Source organism: Opisthocomus hoazin, chromosome 4 (genome assembly GCF_030867145.1).
Source record: "Opisthocomus hoazin isolate bOpiHoa1 chromosome 4, bOpiHoa1.hap1, whole genome shotgun sequence".
Classification (NCBI taxonomy): Eukaryota; Metazoa; Chordata; class Aves; order Opisthocomiformes; family Opisthocomidae; genus Opisthocomus; species Opisthocomus hoazin.
In genome coordinates, this window is record NC_134417.1 from 54,347,827 (window position 1) to 54,369,762 (window position 21,936).

Consider the following 21,936-nt stretch of genomic DNA (forward strand, 5'->3'; position numbering starts at 1 on the left):
TATTAAGTGTCTTAAATTCTCTGCAAATATTTGTAAAAGCAATAAAAATTTGTTGGTTTGAAAGACAGCTTTTCAGTGCGGACACTTACTTGAAAGAATGAAGATCCCATTTTATGAATATAAAAGCTGAGTGAAGTCCTGCCATGTGGCAGCATGGTTCATAGGTAGTAGGGTCCTTGGTTTATAGAGGCTGTGAGCTAAATGTTGCCGAAGAAAAGAAGAGAGCAGTTAGTATATATGCATTCACAACAGCATGAATTGCTTATTCGCTTTAAGACCGGAAGGTTCAAATAATTAACGGTAATATTGTGGTTGTAAAAGGAAGTCCAGTTGTTCTTCAGCAGTCTACATCTGTGAAACGTGATACCTCTGGGGACTGAGATTTAATTTTCCCAGGAGAAAATATAAAAGCAGGAGGAAAAAAGGAATGACTTCTGCTTGAGCAGAATAAACCTTCATCTACAAACGATTAACACTGCATAATGAAGTAGTAGAGAAGCAAAAGAGATTTCTAATAAAAGACTAATAACAAATCCCATTACGCTATGGTGTATTTTTTCCCTTGAAGTGTATTAGACTTTTAGCAAGGCTTCTGAATGAGATTTGGGTAGTTGCGAGCAAAGTCAGCTCAAATGCTTCAAGCTTAGCTGAAATTTCTCGCCTAACAGTCTGTGTAACTTAAAAGTTGCAGTATTACAGGTGGGAGGGGTTGTTAATGCAAGTGATAGGCTTCACACAGAGACTGGGTAATGTTTGTGTCACCGTAGGATAATGGTCTCCTGTAGGCTAGGCACGGCAGGGTAATGTGCCGCTCTATGGTGAAATCCCTTAGACAGAGCAGACGTGGTGGTAAATGCAGTAGCTAAGCCTTGCTTTTGTGTTCTTCTGACTTTCTGAGGCCCGAAAATAAGTCCTCATGGGAAAGGGGTTTGATCAGAGAGGCAAATACAGCTAATATTGTGACTTTTATAATTACTACGCTAACATAAGAAGTTACAAGACCTTAGATTGTAAATGTTTGATGTAAGGATGAGATGATGCTGTCTTTTGAAATCGTGTATTTTCACTTTTAGAAGGGAACATGTCTTGCAAGGGAAAAGCCTCTGTGCAGCAATCTCTAGATCTGTAGCATGGATGTCTTTGCGGATTATGCATATGGTTCCAGTGCCGAGGAGGATAAAAGTTGAAGTGAACAAAACCTTGACTCACAAAACAGTCTGGCTGAATTTCTTTTATAAGAGAGAGTCTTCTTGCGCCGATTATTGCTATCTTCAAGGCTTGTGTTCGACTGACGTGTTGGAATTCATTTGTCTGGAAATTAACTTTTATTACTGTAATCAGGAAAAAAAGAAGCAAATGCCTTAAACCAACAATGAGTTCTGGGATAAAAGTGGTTAAACATGAATTCTTGCAAGTGAAACTAATCTTGATGAAATTTCTAGTTGCCTTTTTAGAATTTTTTGTGAGTTTTAAAGAATGACTTAATTTTCTTAGCAGAAATTTGCAATCAATCTTTTCTTGCCACTGCATAAACAGATTCCACATGCGTAGTAATTTGCATATCCCAGCTAAAAATGTAATTCATTATTTTTATGTCCATTTTGTAATAACTATTTCAGGATTAATGTTATTAACTATTCTTTAGTTCTTTCAAATGTAACCTTAGATAATCCTGCCTAAAAAGGTACAAAGCTAGAGGGTCTGTTCTGCAATAGGAAAGGAAAGGGCCTTTCCGGAGGTCAGCAAGTAAATCAGTGTAAGAGCCAGAACTGGAAATAAGAAATCTTTAGAAATAATTTTCTTCTACTGCATCTCAAGCTTCCAGCCTCAAGCAAATATTGCATTTAATAAGACAGATTTTCACATTTTGGTAGGTATGAAAATAGCACAGATATGAACAGGAATTAACGATATAGTCTCCATGCAGATTATCAGTAAATCTGGTAAAGATTCAAATTAGGTTTAATCAAAATAGCATCCATAGCATATTTTACATGGAGCTGCAAACACTGTCATCAATAGCAGGGAGGAAGCCTCTTCAAAGTAAGTGTGACCTCGTCCATTTTAACTTCTGTTTGTCATCTGCTTCTGGACTGGCTTTCACTTGACTGGGCTTTCCAGGGCTTCTCATAAAACACTGCCTTCACCTCCTGTTTCTGCAATCCCAAGCTGTTCTTGTGGAATATTTTCTCCTTTTCATCTTAGATCACTATCACATTAAATGCTCAAAAATATGGTATATAGGATTGATATGTTTTGTCCTTTGAGGTTCACCCACATAAGAAGTCAGTTAAGCTTCTACAGTTTGTACTGTGTCACTTCTTTAATGTAGATACAGTAACATTTCCACAAATACAATTAGTTAAGTGGTTATCACAGATCTTCACGCTTTGCAAAACTTTTTAGTAAAATGTTTTGCGTTATAGTTGATCCTGGTGTATCTATCCTGACTTTACCATACTTGGCAAAATGGAGAAATAAAAATCACATCTTTTCCTTTTTTTTCAGGCGATGGGTAAGGCTTCTGTTTGGCCGTGAATTCCCACTCCAGGACCTTCTGGTTGTCTGGGATGCCCTGTTTGCTGACAGTATCACCCTGAATTTAGTTGACTACATTTTTGTAGCCATGTTGTTATATATTAGAGATGCCTGTAAGTATCAACTGTCTTACGATCTTTTTAAAAGAATGCAAACCTATTTTTCAAAGAAAAAGAGGACTGAACAAATGCTAAATTTTATTGTGACTTTTTTAACATATAGAAAATCATTTAAAATGCTAGGAAAGGAGCCGTTTGTTATTGCATGTGGTCTGCTGTGTTTATGAAACAATTTGTATCTTGGAGTTAAATGCAGGTTTGTTTTCCAAGTAGTTCTGTGGTTTTAGATGGAGTTGCAGGTTTTATGTGCAGTTGGGTGGTACAGGTATGTATAGAGCTCCACCTTCTGACCAAGCTGACGAATTGAGTAAAGCCCCCCTTTGACACGAAATATTTTTATGCTGTTCTACTGTGAGAAATGTGAAAATGCACAAGACAATGACTCATAATTTTCGAAGATATATCTTGAAGGAAATGTAAATGCAGAGATGAATAACAATTGCACAATAGGTTTGTTCTATGCAATAGGGGCATCTTTAAAAAATGATCATTTGATTTTATTTTTTAGTACGCCTGAAATATGTGCAAAGATGAATTCTTATGGGTTAGTGATGACCGATAAATACATTAAGTTGGGACAAACAAGAAATCACAATAATGTTGTTAGTTTGTATAATTGTGAATGGGAGGAAGAAGACACGTAATGATTGAGGCATCTCTTTCAGTCCCATCATAATTTGCGAAAAATTGTGTATACAACTTTGCCGCAACAAAGTATGCTTTTTGCAGCAAGATGCATGTCTGTCATTAAATATATGAATTCCATAGCATGCTGTTCAGAGTTAATTATGTACAATCTGTAAGCTTTAGGTTATAACAAGGTCACGTATTTGACACAATTTTGTGTTCTAGGATACATGAAGTTTTCAACATCTGTGGTTCCTATTTTAGGGCCCAATCTTGAAAATATAACGTGTATGTACTTTACACATACTGTCGTTCCACTGCCTGCCTTCGTTTTTTAATTACTTTTTAACAAACATGCAGCCAATAGAGCTACCTTACATTCCTCTCAAAGAAGTGGACATTTATATCAGTTTAGAGGTTTCAAAATTAATGCTTCTGTTTCAGGATGATCTGATTCCAGGTCATTATGTTCTGCAGTCTAAATCTGGCTTGTTTATGTACAGTAAACCGAAATAATCTTAAAAAATTTGGTATAGATAGGTAGTGCAGGTGCATGTAAAAATGTTTCTTAACATCAGTATTTTATTCTTTGTCATCGTTTCCATTTAAAAAAAAAATACTTTAGAACTGTGTTTGTAAGCACCCTCTCTCTCCTGGGGTAGGGAAGGTTGTTCTGGGTTTGTTTTCTTTTTCTTTGTGGTGCTTACATACAAGTATCGGTATGAGGTAACTAAAACTGTGATCTAAAAATGAGTTCTAGGCATCTGTATGAAATTTGTCTCCCTCTTTTCTCTGAAATCTCCAGGCTTAGTAAATAAAGTAGTAAATAATAGCTTTAAAGTGGAGTACATTTGCCCAAACGAGATGCAAAGTCATCTCACCAGGACAGCTAATAACGTCATACATACACTGGTTCTGTAAGAAGTAACATTTTGTTCTATAGTTGGACTTAATTAGTTGCTCTAATCCTAATAGAATGAGGGAACAAAATACCTAGTCATAAATACTGTCAAGTTGAATAGATTTTCAAAGTCAAACTCAAACTATAGAAGTTTCCACACTTCTTGATTTGATTAAAAAAAAGCTTTTCTTAGATGTCTGTAATAGAAAAGTTTTCCATTTTTCCTTATTTTTTTATTGCTGATAATATTTGAGCTTGGAATGGAGTTTGAATTTCTGTTGTAATATTTTTAAAAACATTTCCAAATAAGTTTCTAAAAGCTTCTCTTGATTTGGTGAAATGAAATATTACCTCAAAACACCCGATGATGTTAATCATCTGTAAACAAATTGGAAATTTTCAGTTTAAAAACTGAAACAATAGGAATAATAATCAAGCTCCTAAGATACTGTGTTATAAAAATGTCAAGGATAAGCAACGATAATAATACATTAGTGAAAGCATTTGAAAGTTGAAAAATTATGCAGATTCTTTTATACCAACACATTTGGGGATGGGGGAGAAGTTGCTGTTTTGGGAATTGATGGATTTTCTTCTGTGTTTTATTATGATGTTCTCAAGGACATAATTTTACGAAAGTAGTATTTGTGCCTTTTTTTTTTTAAATCCTCTGTTACTCAAAGGGTATATTATTCAAAGAGAAGGGAGCATTTAGACTATTAGATTATTGTTTATACATTTTAGAGATTACAGATACATGATCATGTACACAGCCATTCTGTAAACTGCTCTATTCAGTTTTACATCTGTATCCAAGCAGAACTTTATCCGTGGAGTGATAATCCTCACAAACAAAGTGCAGGGTTGAGTACTGAAGTTTCTGTGTGTTTTAATAAATTATTTTCTGGGATTCTTTGGAAATATTCATGCAAAACAACCTTTTTTTTTTAATCAGGCAAATCAGAAGCATGAATATGTTACTTCTTTTTCACCAGTATGGATGTATATGCAGTTGTTGATGAAATTAGAATGGAGGGGAGGGTGTGGCCCAAATATATATATGTTTTGTATATTTCCCTTCCCTTCAAGAAGGACAAAAACAAACAAACCTGGAAGACCTGTCTATATTTTGCATAGTAAACTAATGTCATTATTGCACCAGGAGTTATTTTTGACTGACCATTGTTAGAATAAGTATATTTTTATCATGTTACCACTTGAAGACTAGCTGTCACCATTGTTACGATATATGTTTTCTTACCTAAAGGCGCTCTGAATATTTTGAGGGAAATAAAGGAGCCAGAGCCTCTGCTTAGAGGGGCTGATTTGTTATTTTTGTTACACTGCAAGATGTTCGTATTCTCTATGTTTAATCAATTTAGGGCCTACTAAAGAGAACAAAGCCATGCGTAAAGCAGCAGAGGAAAGTGGTCCCACCCTTCCTGGGTTAGGAAGTCATCTGGATATAACATTGGTACAATCACAGAATCACAGAATGGTAGGGGTTGGAAGGGACCTCTGTGGGTCATGTGGTCCAACCCTCCTGCCGAAGCAGGGTCACCTACAGCAAGCTGCACAGGACCTTGTCCAGGCGGGTCTTGAATATCTCCAGAGAAGGAGACTCCACAACCTCCCTGGGCAGCCTGTTGCAGTGCTCCGTCACCCTCAGAGGGAAGAAGTTCTTCCTCATGTTCAGACGGAACTTCCTGTGCCTCAGCTTGTGCCGCTTGCCTCTTGTCTTGTCACTGGGCACTACTGAAAAGAGCTTGGCCCCATCCTCCTGACACCCACCCTTCAGATATTTGTAAGTATATATCAGGTCCCCTCACAGCCTTCTCTTCTTCAGGCTGAACAAGCCCAGCTCCCTCAGCCTCTCCTCGTGGGAGAGATGTTCCAGTCCCCTCACCATCCTTGTAGCCCTCCGCTGGACTCTCCAGTAGCTCTTCATCTTTCTTGAACCGGGGAGCCCAGAACTGGACAGAGTACTCCAGATGAGGCCTCACCAGGGCAGTGTAGAGGGGAAGGAGAACATCCCTCGTCCTGCTGGCCACACTCCTCCTAATGCATCCCAGAATGCCATTGGCCTTCTTGGCAGCCAGGGCACACTGCTGGCTCATGGTTAACCTGTCGTCCACCAGGACACCCAGGTCCCTCTCCGCAGAGCTGCTCTCCAGCAGGTCCACCCCAAGCCTGTACTGGTGCATGGGGTTGTTCCTCCCCAGGTGCAGGACCCTGCATTTGCCTTTGTTGAACCTCATCAGGTTCCTCTCTGCCCAGCTTTCCAGCCTATCCAGGTCACGCTGAATGGCAGCACAGCCTTCTGGTGTATCTACCGCACCTCCCAGTTTTGTGTCATCAGCAAACTTGCTGAGGGTACATTCTAACTCTTCATCCAGGTCGTTGATGAAGAAGTTAAACAAGGCTGGGCCCAGTACTGACCCCTGAGGGACACCACTAGTTACCGGCCTCCAACTAGACTCAGCGCCGCTGATGACAACCCTCTGAGTTCTGCCATTCAGCCAGTTCTCAATCCACCTCACTGACCACTCATGCAGCCCATAGTTCCTGAGCTTCCCTAGGAGGATATTATGGCATCAGACATTAAACTCTCAAAAAATTACGTGTGGCAGAAAATTAGGACTTTGTTGAGGACAGGTACAGTTAGTTTAGATGTTTGCCACTACTATTATTGCTGCTTGTGTCCAGGAATAATTACTGGACCAGCAGACAAAAGTTAGTCTCATCTAAAACAGAAGGGAGAAAGCAATTTGGTGGGAGGGGGAGGTGAGGGGGCGTCCACAGCTTCTCTGGGCAACCTGTTCCAGTGTCTCACCATCCTCATAGTAAAGAATTTCTTTCTTCTATCTAATTTAAATCTACCCCCTTTTGGTTTAAAGGCATTATCCCTTGTCCTATCATTACACGCCCTTGTCAAAAGTCCCTCTCCAGCTCTCTTGCAGGACCCCTTCAGGTACTGGAAGGCTGCTGTAAGTTCTCCCTGGAGCCTTCTCTTCTCCAGGCTGAACAGCCCCAACTCCCTCAGCCTGTCCTCATAGGAGAGGTGTTCCAGCCCTCTGGTCATTTTTGTGGCCTCCTCTGGACCCTCTCCAACAGGTCCATGTCTTTCCTGTGCTGAGGACTCCAGAGCTGTACACAGGACTCCTGGTGGGGGTCTCATGAAAGCGGAGCAGAGGGGCAGAACCACCTCCCTCGACCTGCTGGCCACGCCTCTCTTGATGCAGCCCAGGATAGGGTTGGCTTTCTGGGCTGTGAGCACACACTGCTGGCTCCTGGGCAGCGCACGATCACTCTGAAACACAGGGTGCCAAGAGGTGTTTCAGCAAAGTAATCCTTTTAACCCAGGTTCCCCAGCAAATAGAGCACTGGCAACAGTATTCTCTTCTGTAAAGATTTCTACACAAAAAAGGGGCAGCTGAATGTGTGGGGAAAACCCTAAAGATAAAATAAATATAAAAGTTAGCAGCCGATCGTCAGTAAAGTGTTGGAGTTTTTTGAACTTTCCTTGGATGGTAAGGTTTCATTTTAAAATTTAGCTTTTAAATCACAGGGGACACAGGTCATTGCCTAACAGTTTGATTTTTTTTTCCATTATTCAATTACTTCACTATTATAAATTTCAAAAAATTAATAATTAGAGTAAATGTCTCATGGTTGAAAATATTTTTTTTTGTTTGCGGCTCAACTCTACACCATTAAAATAAATGAAATTTTTTAATATTTATTTTTCTCTATATCTGTGAGACAGCAAAGAACTCTTCCAAGAAAAATAAAAAAAGGATAATTTTAATTGATTTTACATTGCAGAGTAGAACGCATACTGATCTCTTCAAAAGAGAAATGCATTGGTCCTACTGCCTATCTTTTATAAAAGTATTAGAATATACTATCAGTTTTCAGTATTCTTATTTGCTTTGGTAAAAAGGCATCGTGATCATAACTGCAGTACAGTATCTGAAATTTGATTTACATATGAGAGTTTGATTGGGTGTGTACTATGTGGTGCTCGTATTATGCTCCTCTGAAGGAGCTCTGACGGAGACCATAGTATTGTGTTCATTATGCCAGCTTTGTGACTTCAAGAAGGAAAAACAGGTACCTGAATATGAACAAGAAAAACAAAGGGTAGGAAAAAGAACAGGCAGAACAGATAAAGAATGAGTAGGATAAGTGAGTGCTTTACAAATGAAAGCAGATGTATGAAATTACAAGCTGTCGGATCAGCAACGGAAATGAAGATGATAAAGTGGTTCTCTACACAGATTATAATTATTCATTTTGCCCAGTCCTGTATCTTTTCCCCATAATCCTCTTGTTGAGAGAGGAAAGGTACAGTAGGATATGAGGCTTATTCACATGAAAGAAAAAAGTAAAACATTTAAGTCTTTCTCTCTGCAAACAGTCCTTTATTTTGCCTTTTATTGATTCAAGATAATTTTGTATTTGTAACGGTCCTTTCTGGTGTAGAGGCCTGATTAATTAAAAGTATTTGTTACTACAGCAAAAGTTCTCAGATTAGTAAAGTTTATTAAAAATTTATTTACAATTACTATTGTTGGAGGCTGTCTTTATGTGGCAGAGTGCAAGCATCATTAACAGGCATTGCTTTGACAGCTGTGGCAGATGGATTGCTTGGATTTAGATGGTGCAAAAGAAATGAAGTAGTTTACATAGACCTGCTTGAAAAGATGTCTTTAATAATTGCACTCATAATTAGATTGATGCGGGGGGGGGGGCAAAAACAGAAGACGACAACGACAAAGCACCACAGAGTATACTTACATAGATTCAGATAAAATCAAGCACAATGATAACAAAATGAAAAACTTAAGCAAAGCATGCTTAAAATTTCCTGAATAAGTAAAAAATTCTAATAAAGTTAACAGTATATTGTATTTTTAAGTATTTATGAAATTGAAATCTAGCCTTTTCACTTTTTCCTGAACATTTTGTGAATAGTTTCTGATTTACAAGAAAACAAGGAGTTGCTGACATCACTTTACATATGTGTATATATAAGTGCATGGGCATGTATGTGTATATGTACATAAGAACAATGCAAAAGATATTTCAGCAAAGAATTGCAGAGTGGGAAAATTTGTCATAAAAACAGGACTGAAGGTAAAAATTTGTCTTCTCATGAATTATCATACTGAAATGTGGGTGTCTGCAGATGAGTGTCTGAAAAGTCAGCATCCTTTTCGGAGTGGAGGACTAGTCCTTCAGCATCTGTTGACTGTGTTGCCCTGACCTCCACTGACTCAGGCAGGCTTTAGGTGCACAGCTACAGAGATCTAAATTTAGGCATCTAAATCTGGAGCTAACATAAATGTCTGTGACATCAAGTCAGTGGTAGGTTTAGCATTGTCCTTAATGATATAGGACCAAGTGTAGTGATGAACCTTGATTATGCAATGTCTTCTTTCACTCTGATCACTGCTTGAGTTCTAAGAGACTTAACGTGGGAAAAGAGATGAATCTGAACTGTAATGAATCTATTGGAAAAGCTACTGTTTGCAATATCAAAATAAGTTAAGTAATATTTAACACTTTTTTCTTCTCCTTTTTTTTTTATTTTCATTTTAGTGATTTCAAGTAATTATCAGACCTGTTTGGGACTTCTGATGCATTATCCACCTATTGGAGATGTTCACTCCCTTATCCTAAGAGCACTTTTTCTCCGAGATCCAAAGGTGAGATGCCTCCTCTGTAAATACAGGGAATAAACCTCTGTAATAAAATGTTCTAAATACTGTGAAGTTAATAACAACCTACATTTTGGCAACTAAACTGTAGTTTCAAGTTTCTTCTTACCTGACAAAAAAGCTGAAGGGAAGAATTGGTAACCAAGAGTAGAAAAAAGTTATTTTACTCTTTAAAGGATAGTATCCTACTACTTTGCTAAAGTTATTCAGGAGCTGTGGTAACTACAGATGTTTATGATTTTTAGAATAGCTTGGTATTCAGCACAGACATCTTTCATAATAAAGTATACTTTTGAGGCAAGCAGTAGTATTTTGTGTAATAACCTAGTAAGCTGTGTGGATACTGTCATGCAATTTCATCCGCAAGACCTTTTTCATGGGATTTCTGCAGATTAATCACTGTTAATCCTTAAAGCACTACCTCTGCCCAATATATAATAGTTATGTGGTGGTTTTCAATTAAAAATGAGTCTGCTGTTACAGCCTGAAAAGATTCACACGAATAAAATATATAAAATCATAAATTTTATGTTACATATTACTAGCATACTGATATACTCATCTATACTAAAAAAAAGCAAACTTCTTGCTGTTTTAGAATGACATGCGTATACGTGCGGATATAATATACAGCAGGTATTCACAGTATAGTGGATAAAGTGTTTGAGATGAAGCTGTACACAGTAATCTTTGCAGTACTCAGAACTTTGGCAGATAGCAGAATTTGTGCTGCTGGTTTTGAACCATCTTTGTGCATGTCCCATTAGTAGGCTGCCAGTGTAAAGTCTGGTTTCCCTCATCTTCTTGATGCATGTCACCTTTGAAAGTGAAAAATTCATCACTTCTGCACTCTGACTGTCTTCTGCAAAATTTCATTCAGTACCAATGTTTACACTTTTATGGATTAAGAAAAAAATTGTCTCTTTGTTGCTATATCAGTTTTTTGCAGAGATCTGCATCCTTTCAGCTGCATTCTTCATTCCTCTCGGGCACAAAGATTTCTTTCATGATGAGAAGTAAAGTATATCGTCTTTTCAGTGTGTAAGAAAGTTTGTTGTGTTAGATCTCAGGAATCTTTCTTCAGATTTCGGCAGCAGTCTGTGAAATCAGACTGCCCAGCATTTATTTATGTACTCTCTTAGCAAAACAAGAGAGAAGTGTTTTTTAAAGGGAAGATACAGAGCGAGGGCGGGGGAGGGGGGAATTTTGCTAAGGTAACAAACTAAATCCAATATATAATCTGTCATTTATTGAAGGTACATGTTAAAAGATAGAATAATTATTCAGCTGTCCCTCGAAGCATCCTAGGCTGTATACAAGATATCCTACCAGCTTAAGGGGGCAAAAATAAACCACCAACTTCCAATGAAAAAACCTTGATCACTATTCTGCTCCTTATGCCCTTGTCTCTGACAGAATGAAATTGTCTGGCTCGTAAGGGCTCAGTCTCCTATTAATTAACATTCTCAGGTGTGCCTGGAACACCTTTCAGAAAAATACTGGATGTAGTTCCTACCATGTCTTTCAGGTAGTTCTCCCTTCACTCAGGTGAATGAGTACTTCAAGCTCTTTCAAGCAAAGACTGCTAGTTGTTTTGTCAATTTAAATAAAATGAATTACAATTGTTCCTTATTTCTGAGCTGTATTTATTTGCTTGGGAAGTACCCTGAAGCTGGGATTTCCAGAGAACAAAGAGCGCTAAGGGGCTTCCAGCCACCTCTCGTTTTACGTTGGGTCTTTGGGTTGAAACTGCATAAACAGATCTGGACTTCTTACAGTAAGAAAGTTAAATGATTCTAAAGGATCACTGTAAAAAAAAAAAATGCCTCCTCGTCTGAGAAAGAAATGTATTTTAAATGCTATGACTTGAGTCTCTGCTTCTTATCTTTCCTTAGATACAATTTTCACTTATGTATCTTTAAGCTTATGTTGGTTCAATTCAATGTATTTCTGAAATGGAAGTCTTGTTATTCTGTAAGACCTACACATAAAAATTTTCCAAGTCTGTCAAAATTTTGCATTACACATAATGAAAGGGAAGACTCAACAAGACATCATAGGTGCTATAGGAGCCTGAAGTCAGTACACAGATTATATACCAATAGAAGTGGGAAAATTAGGATACCTTTTTTTTGCTATCTGCATAAAGATAATTCAGTTTGTCTTTATTCCCTGAGCAGATAAAAGGAGATTGGAAGAAAAGACAAGGAGATTTTAGTCAGTAGTGTAACTTGTAAGTGATGATTAGCAAATTCAGTGCTTAATGGTTTTTCTTCCTCCTTTGATGTTTTCCTGTGCATTTCTCTGTCACCAGCTTCTAGTTTCTAATGGGAAATTACATTTGGTTCAGTGCAATTTAGATCTCCTGAGCCAGGGCTGAGTTGTTTTGTGTGGCATTTCTTACAAGATTTTGCTTGGGTTTTAATATGTGAAGTCGGGGAACTCTTCTGTGGGAGACTGTTGCATGGTCCAGTGGCTTATTTCATTATTTGTTGAACGTAGCGAGAATGTTTAGTGTTGTTCCAAATATCTGGCAGAGGTTTGCGCTCTGCCCCTTGGAGCTTTAAATCTCAGCTGGACAAGAAATGCGGTTTAGAAGTCATGAACAGGGACAAACAGGAATCTGCCTCTTGCAGGTTTGTTAAAATATATTGTCTATGGGATTATTTTTGCAGCTAGGTAAATGCCAAATAATCTCACTGAGGGAAAGTTGTGGGGTATTTGGACTAAGAAAGGTTCATTGTATGTACGTAAAACTGAAAGGTTCTTAAGGAACAATCATGTCATAAATGGTGAAGTAGATAAGATGGACCTGATACAGCCTTTCCATCCATAACTTCCAGTTCTGGAGGTAATCTGGGTTTGCACGTCGAATAGCACCCATTATTTCTTCTGTTTCCTTGGTCTGACACAACAGATATCTCCTCCTTACTTATTTGTCTTGTAGGCTATCAGGAGGGCTGAACTTCGGTTTGATGAACCTGTCGCATTTTGTTTGCTTCTTTTCACTGCAGTCATCGCCAGGAGAGCAACCTAAATGTCAAAAGAAAGCTATACTTAAAAGATGGGTGGCATATTTTTCTTACAGATGGACAAATACAATTTCCTGACCTTTTGTGGAATCAAACCTTAGCTAAAGCCTTAGCATTATCCAGTAATGACAATAATATGAAAAGTAATTACTGCTTGCCATTAATCTAATGCATGAAGCAGTTCTCCTTTTCACTCTGTGAACCCCAGCTGGCAGTTGGGATGAAAAGACGTTTTAGATACTACATCGCTGATACATTCCAGTGCCATGGAAGAGAAATGCACATCTCTGTAATAGCTCAATACAAGTTAATGCACCTGTCTCTGAAGGGGGCCCTAAGAGATAATAATTTTACAGGCATGAGTATGGATCAATGCAGAATAACTGAATTTCAGCCTTTTCTGCATTTGGCTAGCTCCAGTACGCAGGAAAACATAGAATGAAAAGCTCAAATCAGTGTTGTTGTCTTTGCATATGGTGATAAAGTTAACCTGCTTAGCAGAGTATTTGTTTCACATTTCTAATCTTTGAACAGATAATTACCTCAATTATTTATATGAAAGTAACTTCTATATAATAACAGTCCTTCTGAACACAAAAGTAGAGCTTCTTATGGAAGAATGGGCTATTAAAAGTATGTCTGTGTGAAATGAGAAAATAAGGGAATGTTTTTTTGTGTATGTCCAAAAGCATTTACTCAAGGTGTGTCTCTGTGTATTGAGTATCCCACAAGTGGCCAATTTTTTTCATTTTTTTCCTTACCAAAACCATTGAGTACCGTTAATTTTCAAAGCAAAGGCTGTGAAATTAAGTAGTAGAGATACAGAGACAGGGCAGTGGAAAAATATACAGTGATTAAAAAACATAGTTCTAACTAGAGTTGTTCAAATAAAAAAAAATTAAAAAACTCAATTAGAAACAAAAGTCATAGAAAATGTGAACATATTGTGTTCCTTAAATAACCAGATGTTCTTTCCTTCCTGAAGGCAGCCAGGGCTAGGAATAAAAGGTTTAAAACTATTGTTTTAAGTTAACTGTGAATTTTGCAAATCTGTTTTCACCCTTTAGCAAATAAAATTCTAATACAGCAACATAAGCAAAGTAATTTTCATCTTTGGGTGTTCTTATTTGTATGTTGTTCTGTGTTGAAGTGTTAGCCTTATCACAATGACTTACTAGAAAACTGAAGTGCTACATAGGATATTACAGTTTTACATTGCACACTAAAAACCTGACAACCATCCTTTGTCTGAAAGCTTGCTGTATTTATTCTTAATATTTTTGTAAAATTATTTTGCTTTCAGATATTCTAATGTAGTGAGTTATCCACTGAGCAAGCTAGTTCAGAGCTTAGTTCAATGGAGACACCTTTTATAAGCCATCATTCAAAAAAAGAAGGAAGAAAGTGGTTTTGCGTGGTTGATGGGAATTAGTTATGCGAACAATATTCTAGTTACTGCTGCTGCTATTTTCTCAGCGTTGTATTTTAAGCTATTTGCTGACATTGAAAGTGGCCGTATAATAATATTAAATTCTAACTAAATCCATGGTGAAGCATACATGACATTTCAAAGAAGTCGTATTAGTTCACGATGACTGAAATTACAGGTACTGTCAGAAAACTTAAGCAATAATATGTGGTCATGATCACTCATATAACGATTAGTCAGAGAAATCTGCATTCCAGCTTTTAACACTTTTCACAATCTGAGCAATGTGTGACAAGGGGAAAACACATTACTGAAATTTTGAACTGAACTCTTTGTACATTTATTTTCAGCTGAGTTTTCTTCTTAAGTAGCTGCCACCGTCTCAGAGTTTTCTCCAAGCTAGTTTCATGTGCCTGAAAGGCTGTTGAGTTTCACTTTCTTCTTCTTCAGATAAATTCTTTTCTATACACTCATTAACTGAGGTGCCGCTGCAGAGCTGCAACTGTCCTTTGAAAGCTGCCGTTATGTCAGTATTGTTTGTTTTGCTGTTTGTGGCAGGAGAAAAGCAGGTTTGGGATTGTTTTGTTTGTTTGTTAGCATTGTGTGTGCAATCTGGCATTAATTATCTCTCTTTAATGACCAGATTGCAGCCAATCAGAAGTTGGGATCTGGCAGTGTTTGGGCATTAGCAGCTCGTTAATTTGTACCCACACACATTGAGCGGGGTGCAGAGTCCATGATGTTAGAGGGGTACCAACAAGGGGGAGGGGGGCCCTGAACAAAGGTTGGCTTTTCGCTTTTTTTCTTTTTTTTTCCCATCATGAAGAATGTGACTGATTTTTCAGGAGATTCGCAATTATACATTAGGGATTTGGGATGTATGAAAAGTAAGTATCAGAAATCTGGGGTAATGGATATCCCAGTGCAGTATGAGCTGGCGGTACGAGTAAGGTCACCTCCGCTTTAAAGGAGAGTCACCTTGACAGGGGATGTGACTGATAAAGGAAATAAGGTTTTCCAGCAAAGCTAAGTATATGTCTCTTCATCTGGGAAGAAAGGAATTAGGAGAAACAAAAAAAAAAAAAGCATTTACTTTCAGTGATTCACAGAGAAGTTCTATTTGCCTGAATTTCTGAAAGATTAAGATCTTGTCTGTTTAATGCAACGTAGATAGACTTTTACGAATAAAAATCTGTCAGGATCTTCAAACTGACCTATGACTTTATAACCACATTCAATTCCTTGTAGCAAACCCAAGCGTTTTGATGGTCTAACTTCCCCATTTGCAAGTGCAGTACAGTTAGATGTAATCTAAACACCTCACTTCGAATAAATTGATTTTTTTTTCTGGAACTGCATGCTAAGCCTTTTAATGTGGGCATATACAACTAAGAATTGCATGTATTATACATGTAAAAGCCATAATATTAACTTGTTCTTCGTTTATGTTCATGTTCTTAAAATCAGAAACTGTTGTTTTCCAAGGAGATAGACCATGCTTTGTTTTAAGAATTATTGTTCTAAATATTCAGTTACTGTGTTTCATTAATAGAATAAGGTATGACAGGCAGCTATGAGTTTAATGATAAATTACTTGGAATAACCGCGTTGCCATAGTACCACATAAAAATAGTAAGTGTACCATGAATTAAAAATCCTCTTCATTTTTCTGCATTTGTTTCAAAACCTTCATTCCCAGTGCACCTATGCATTTTAAAATATAAAAAGGCTATGTGGTCAGTACTCATAGTACAGTAACTTTCTCATCTCTCTCAAAGTTCATTGCAGTTTCCCCTGATACGTTAACCCGTTAATCAACTCACCATAAAATAGTTACCTTCAAAGTGTCCTGTATGTCACAAGTAATATTTTCAGGAAAAGATCTTGGAAAGTGGTTGATTAGTCATCTAGTCAAGGCTTTTTGAATGAGAAATCTTTCAAAGTCCTTCTCGTTCCTTGGTATGGTGTGTAACACAGTAGTCGCTGCTTGAAGGAGAGAGCTGAGCTCGTAGATTGCCAACTGCAATGCAGTTTCCAGTATTGCTGTCTTTAGTGTTGCGTGCACAGGCCAGTTATTTGGTTCATAACCCACAAGTATTGTATCAGTGCAAGTTAAGCAGCCATTAGATTGAAACAAGGTGGGAAGTAGTGCAGGATAAAGCAAAGCTTCCTGGACAGTGACACCTCTCATAGCTAAGACTGAGCTCCGCCACGGGTAAGATGGTGCAGAAACAAAGGACTTGTCCCAGTTCTGCGTAGGGCCAAGCGAGATAGTGCTGCAGTCCACTTTTCTGACACTGGAAACAGAGCCAGGCAAGGAGGGCACGTTGACTTCATTGCTCGCATTGCTCCCATTGCCAGTCTTGTGTGACCCAGGCAGAGGGCTGCCGGCCTTGAGGGCGCTGAGGAGTTGGTGGCGTGGCTCAGGATTTCTGGGCAGGTGGAGAGATACAGAGTCTTTCGCCTAACTAAGGATGGGTTAGGAGCCAGTGTTTCTACTTTCAACTAATGTTAAAACAAGTGTATAATAGTGTTGTATAGAACAGCAAGTAACATATGCATCATTCAATAAATCAAGTCGAGTCAAGGCAACTACTTGCTGGTCAGTCAACTGGACTAAGAATAACAAACACAACAAAAAAAAAGAGTGTTTTTCTTTTTTAATCTTCTCTGCAGATTTCATAATTATGCCTTTTATTGAGGTGTCTTCCCTGTTAATCAGGAAGAGAAGGCATGAGATGCAGCAACATTATGTTCCAGCCAGAAGAGCAATCAGGGAAAATTTAGAAATAGGGAAGAAATTATTCTCCTGTGCTGGTCAACATTCTTGATAATATTCACTGGGAATCCATAAGCTCTGTCATGTTGAGTACTTTAGAGAGGTAAGATGGAAAAGAAAAATATTGGAAGCCAATATTTTAAACTGTGCTTTCTGTTTGCGCAAGTTGATGTTCTTAGTAGCAACGTAAAAGTAATTCTGACTGTACTTCATGCTAAAGCAAGAAGCTGAAGCATTTTAAGCTCTTAATTACTTTATCTACCAATAAAACTTATTGCTTGTGAATTTCTTGGGGCTGTTTCTTTCTAATGAGTGGTTTATTTCTGTTTAAGAAGTCCTCTAAAGCTACTGACCCTCTCCTGAAGAGTAATGATGTTATTTGTAAAATTACACTAATAAAATGTATTTAACAGTGTTAGAGTGAGGTGATTATGGTTGTTCTTGTGTGCAACCTGACAATTCAATTAATCATTTCTAGTTTGTAAAGTAGTTTATCAAAAGGAAGCACTTAAAACACTTAAAGCGCTTTGATTCTACCTAATCAAAAGTTCTACGTATCATAATTTATTTATTTGACTGAAATTTGCAAAACACAAACTGCAAGTTATGTAAAAATAGATTCATAACCTTTCAATAATGTATGAAAGAGTAGCTACTGAATCATATCCAATCTATTATGATGGAATTTAAGTTCAGTCTCTTCTGATACAAATGTAGATATACTGTTGGTGTATTGACATATTTTATAGTAAATATTTATGTATTAATTGTTTTATACAAAGCTATTTGAGTACATTTGTCTTGGGCAACGCTTCTCTGAAAGCAATATACTTTCAAGATAGAAGCGAGAATGGTACATTTTGTCCTTTGCTGTAACTTTTTATAGAAAATGAGGTTTGGAGATGTGATGTCTTTGTCTTCTTAAGAAGCAGTGGTGAACAAAATGGCTCTGCAGTATCCTCATTGTTGGAATCCCAAAATGAAAGGAGTTGCTTGTCCTGCAGCACCAGGACCTGAGCTTCCCTCTGCGTTTTAGAGGAAAAGACTTGGATGTCACATTCCTTTTGCTGTGGTGTGTGCGTGGGGCTCTTTTGAAAGAGCCTTTTTCTCTCCCCTAGGGACCTTTTTCAAGTGTCTTACATAGCGCATTACATGTGGAACATATATTAATCTGTTTCTTTTCCATGTAGCAGAAATAACCAAATAGCACCTTAAAATGTTCTCTTTTTTCCCTGGTGTGTGAGATTTGTGTACAAGCTTGTATCTGGAGAAGATATAATGCTGTAAGTGTGGTTATAAGGGTTTTATCAGTATAAGCTTCAGATAACTGCATTACTCACAAAGCCATCAGTGAGTTATGCAGGTTGTCCAGAACGAGTGCCAATAAAACCATAATGTGGTAGCTTTTCTGTACATAAAGATGTCATATTTTAAATCTCATAATTTGGAGCATTCCAGAGTTTAAAGCGAGGCTTGCTGTGTGTTCCCTTCAAAAGCCTGGATCTTTCCTCCACAATGTTGTAAAACTCGTGTTCCTAACTGTGCGGGGCTGCAAGATGCCAGAGCATAAATCTGTCAGGGGGTAGGGCTGAACACTGTCAGATTTATACCTCACTATTTAGTTAATTTACTTCTCAAAACCAAGGGTTCGGCTGAAAAATAGGCGACTGAATTAAGAGGTACTTAAGCGATTCTGTTGATGCAAGATGGGGATTTTGCGCAGGTTATGAACTTGAACGTTGGCAAGTCAGAGTCTTTTTGTCTGGAATATCGATAAAAGCTGATTTGGTAGGATTTGATCTACCTATTAGAACTCAATACACTCTAAAGCTATAAATAAAAAAAAAAAAAGGCTTTCCAATCACTTAGGATAAGAAGCCAAAATATACAACTAGAAATGTCTTTCAGGCAAGTCACTGAAGCATTTTTAAATCTCACTTGTCATTTTTTTCAGTTTTTCATCTCTTGTCATAGAATGCCCATGTGAGAGAAAGCATGTGTGTATGAAGTTAAAAACAGACCATAACGCACGGTATTTAAAATAACTTCTGGTATCTGAAATTTCTAGTTGCCAGGGGAATGGAGGATTGTCACGTAACAAAACTGGAGATAATTTATTTCAGCTTGATCAGAGTTCAGGGGTTTCTTCCTGCCTTGACCCAATTAACTGAATTTCTTTCCTTTTCAATTCTTTCTGGGAGTTTTTGTTGTTTTGAGGGAAAAAAGCACTCCCTGATTTTCTTTAGAAATGATTAAATGTGATAATTCTTCTTGCTCTTACTGCATTGTAAATAATGAGTTCTACAATTGAGACCCACAGCATTTTTCTGAAAAATATAAACAGGAAGCATTATTCCCACATCGAGGTTTATGGTTTTCCTTTGCCAACGCCAGTATTAGTGCACGGATCTCCTGACTCCCGTGACTGAAGGAAGTTCTTCATTAGTTCTGCACAGGGTACTCTTCATGTTGCGCTACTTTCATACATAGGGTTAATAGCTGCAGACGATCAGCCTGTGTTTTGGATATTATTTTGCTGATGGCCTTGGATCACTTTAAAATTGACAATAGCACATTCTGTCCTCTAATGTCTCACTGGTTTTTTTTTCTTTTTAGTCAGTATTTAACTTGGTGGTTCATAGATGGATGGAGTACCTTTTGTGCTCTAGCAGACTGCATGTTTTGCAGAAGGTATAACTAGGGAGGAGGAAAATTAGAAGGTGAAAGGAAATTTTTGTTTGGGGAGTGGCATTTGCTCTGGGTGCTTTAGAGTTTGGGGTGGGTTGGTTGTTTAGTATACAAAATATTTTGGTATTTTTATGTAATGCTAAATCATTGCTTATTCTGTATAAGTCTAGTCGTAGGGTGGAGACAGCTGCCTGGATACCTGGCAAAACACTAAAAAGCGGAAAGGTGAAAATCTCTGTGCAGCTAGGCTATTAGGTAATCATTAGTGTGCACTTCATATTAATTAGTAGTGCCTAAATGAACAAACTGTATTCCTTATCCACATCTGAGCTACTGTATTTCAGCTCTGTTCCCAGTCAAAATTTTTGCCATGTTTGTATCATCTTTATTGAAGAAAGAAGCATAGGTGAAGGAAAAGGTAAACCTTTGCTGACCTCCCAGTCACATTAGAAACAAATGAAAGGAAAGAAAAATAGCATTTTAACATAAAAATGTTCTAGGCTGTACAAGAAGTACAAAAAAATCCAATATTGCCCTGTCAGCTAAAGAGGGGCAAAAAGGAGCAAACTGGCACCGTAACAATATTTAAATAAAAAGAACAACTCTGCATCATTATCTTTCTCTTTTTTTATATATGTTTAGTTCAGTCTGTTGTTTGGCTTAGACTTAAAATATTATTAGTTTAGAAAAAAAGATATATGTTTGGCAGCATTTGTTTAATATACTAAAAAAACTAGTTTATAAAAATCCCATTTGGCACTAGTGAGATGATTATTTTGGTGAGCGTATTGCTGCGTGTACGTGTAATTCACTGCTGCTCTTTTGTTTTTTTTTTCTCTGCTGCATTTAGGTTATCTAGTTTCAGATAGAATCTATTAAGTGGAGTATTTTTCAGTAGCTGAGGTTTTCCCACCTGTCTACCCTAAAACACCTGCAACATATGTTTGTGTAACCCTGCAATGCTTTGTGGTTTGGGCCTTGAGAAATTCCCCCAGAGCTTTTTGCTTATAAGCAGCTGAGCAATTCATTTCTCTAATGACGAGTGCTTTTCCCTCGGCATTGAGGCAATAGCGTGTTCACTAAAATAAGTCTCATTTTTCATCAGACATATTGAAAATCTTTTCTCATTGTTGTCTCTTATTCTGAATCTTCAGATTTTGCACAAGATTGTATTTTATTTTTTTTTTCTGTTAATAATACTAAAGGGGGGGGGGGAAACACCTCGACAAAGATGAAAAAAAGAGTGTTGTAGAGATTCCTCTGCTTGCACCTGCATGTAAACTTTTACAAATAATGAGCGTTCAGATGGTGAAACGTTACGTTGCAGCCGTAACCTGATTTTCCCGGCATGTTGTAGAACAGTCTGCCTGTGACTTCTGTCACGCACAAGCGTGCTTTGATATGTCATATCTACTCTGTGGATAACGTGACACGATGTATCTCTGGAGGCCAGGGAGGAAAAGGGTTATACTAGGGAACTTGAGCACGTGGAGCACGATGCTTAGCTGGTGGGAACTGCTTTTCTGCAGTTTATGCGAGTTTAGGGAATCTCTGCTGCATTCGGTGTGATTCTGACCACGGCCTCAGCCCTCCGCCTAGGAAAAGAGCAGGCGTGGGTATAACTTGACTCGGCCCCGTGTCCCTGGAGGAGAACAAAGCCAAACAGAAAGTCCCCTGCCAGCCGTGGGAACTGGAGTGAGTCGGTCTGGCGGTGGCTGGGAACAGAAGCTGGAGGGCAGGGGCTTAGGACTTCAGCGGGCAAGTGAGGGGGGAGCACTTCTTTTTAGGCAAGGAGGGGCTCAGAGACTGGAGTACCTCAGAGATACCTGAAACTTGTTAGGGCATCTCATCCCTTTGGGCTGTGGGTAATATGTTCTGAAGAGACAAAGTCCAAAAGCATGTCAATTTCTGTGTCTGCTTCTATATCTGAATTTCATACGTTGTCATTGTAAAAGTATAAATTGGGCATTTTCTACCAGTTGAAACTAAGCCCACTATAGCTAGAAATTAAGATTAAAAGAATTATAAAACCAGCAGACTGCTCCTACAAAATGGGTGTGGGGAAGAGGGATTTCTAGTATTGACACAAGCAGCTTTTCT

The 21,936-nt window shown here is 37.9% G+C and overlaps 1 protein-coding gene across 6 annotated transcripts in view; it reads left to right on the plus strand.

The window, feature by feature from the left end:
- Positions 1–21,936, plus strand: part of TBC1D5 (TBC1 domain family member 5) — a 326,766-nt gene that overhangs the window by 242,774 nt on the left and 62,056 nt on the right. For all 6 annotated transcript variants that reach the window (XM_075419055.1, XM_075419057.1, XM_075419054.1 and 3 more), the window contains 2 exons: positions 2,509–2,651; positions 9,790–9,896. In XM_075419055.1, the coding sequence (XP_075275170.1) occupies positions 2,509–2,651; positions 9,790–9,896 (250 nt within the window). The remainder of the gene's footprint in view (positions 1–2,508; positions 2,652–9,789; positions 9,897–21,936) is intronic.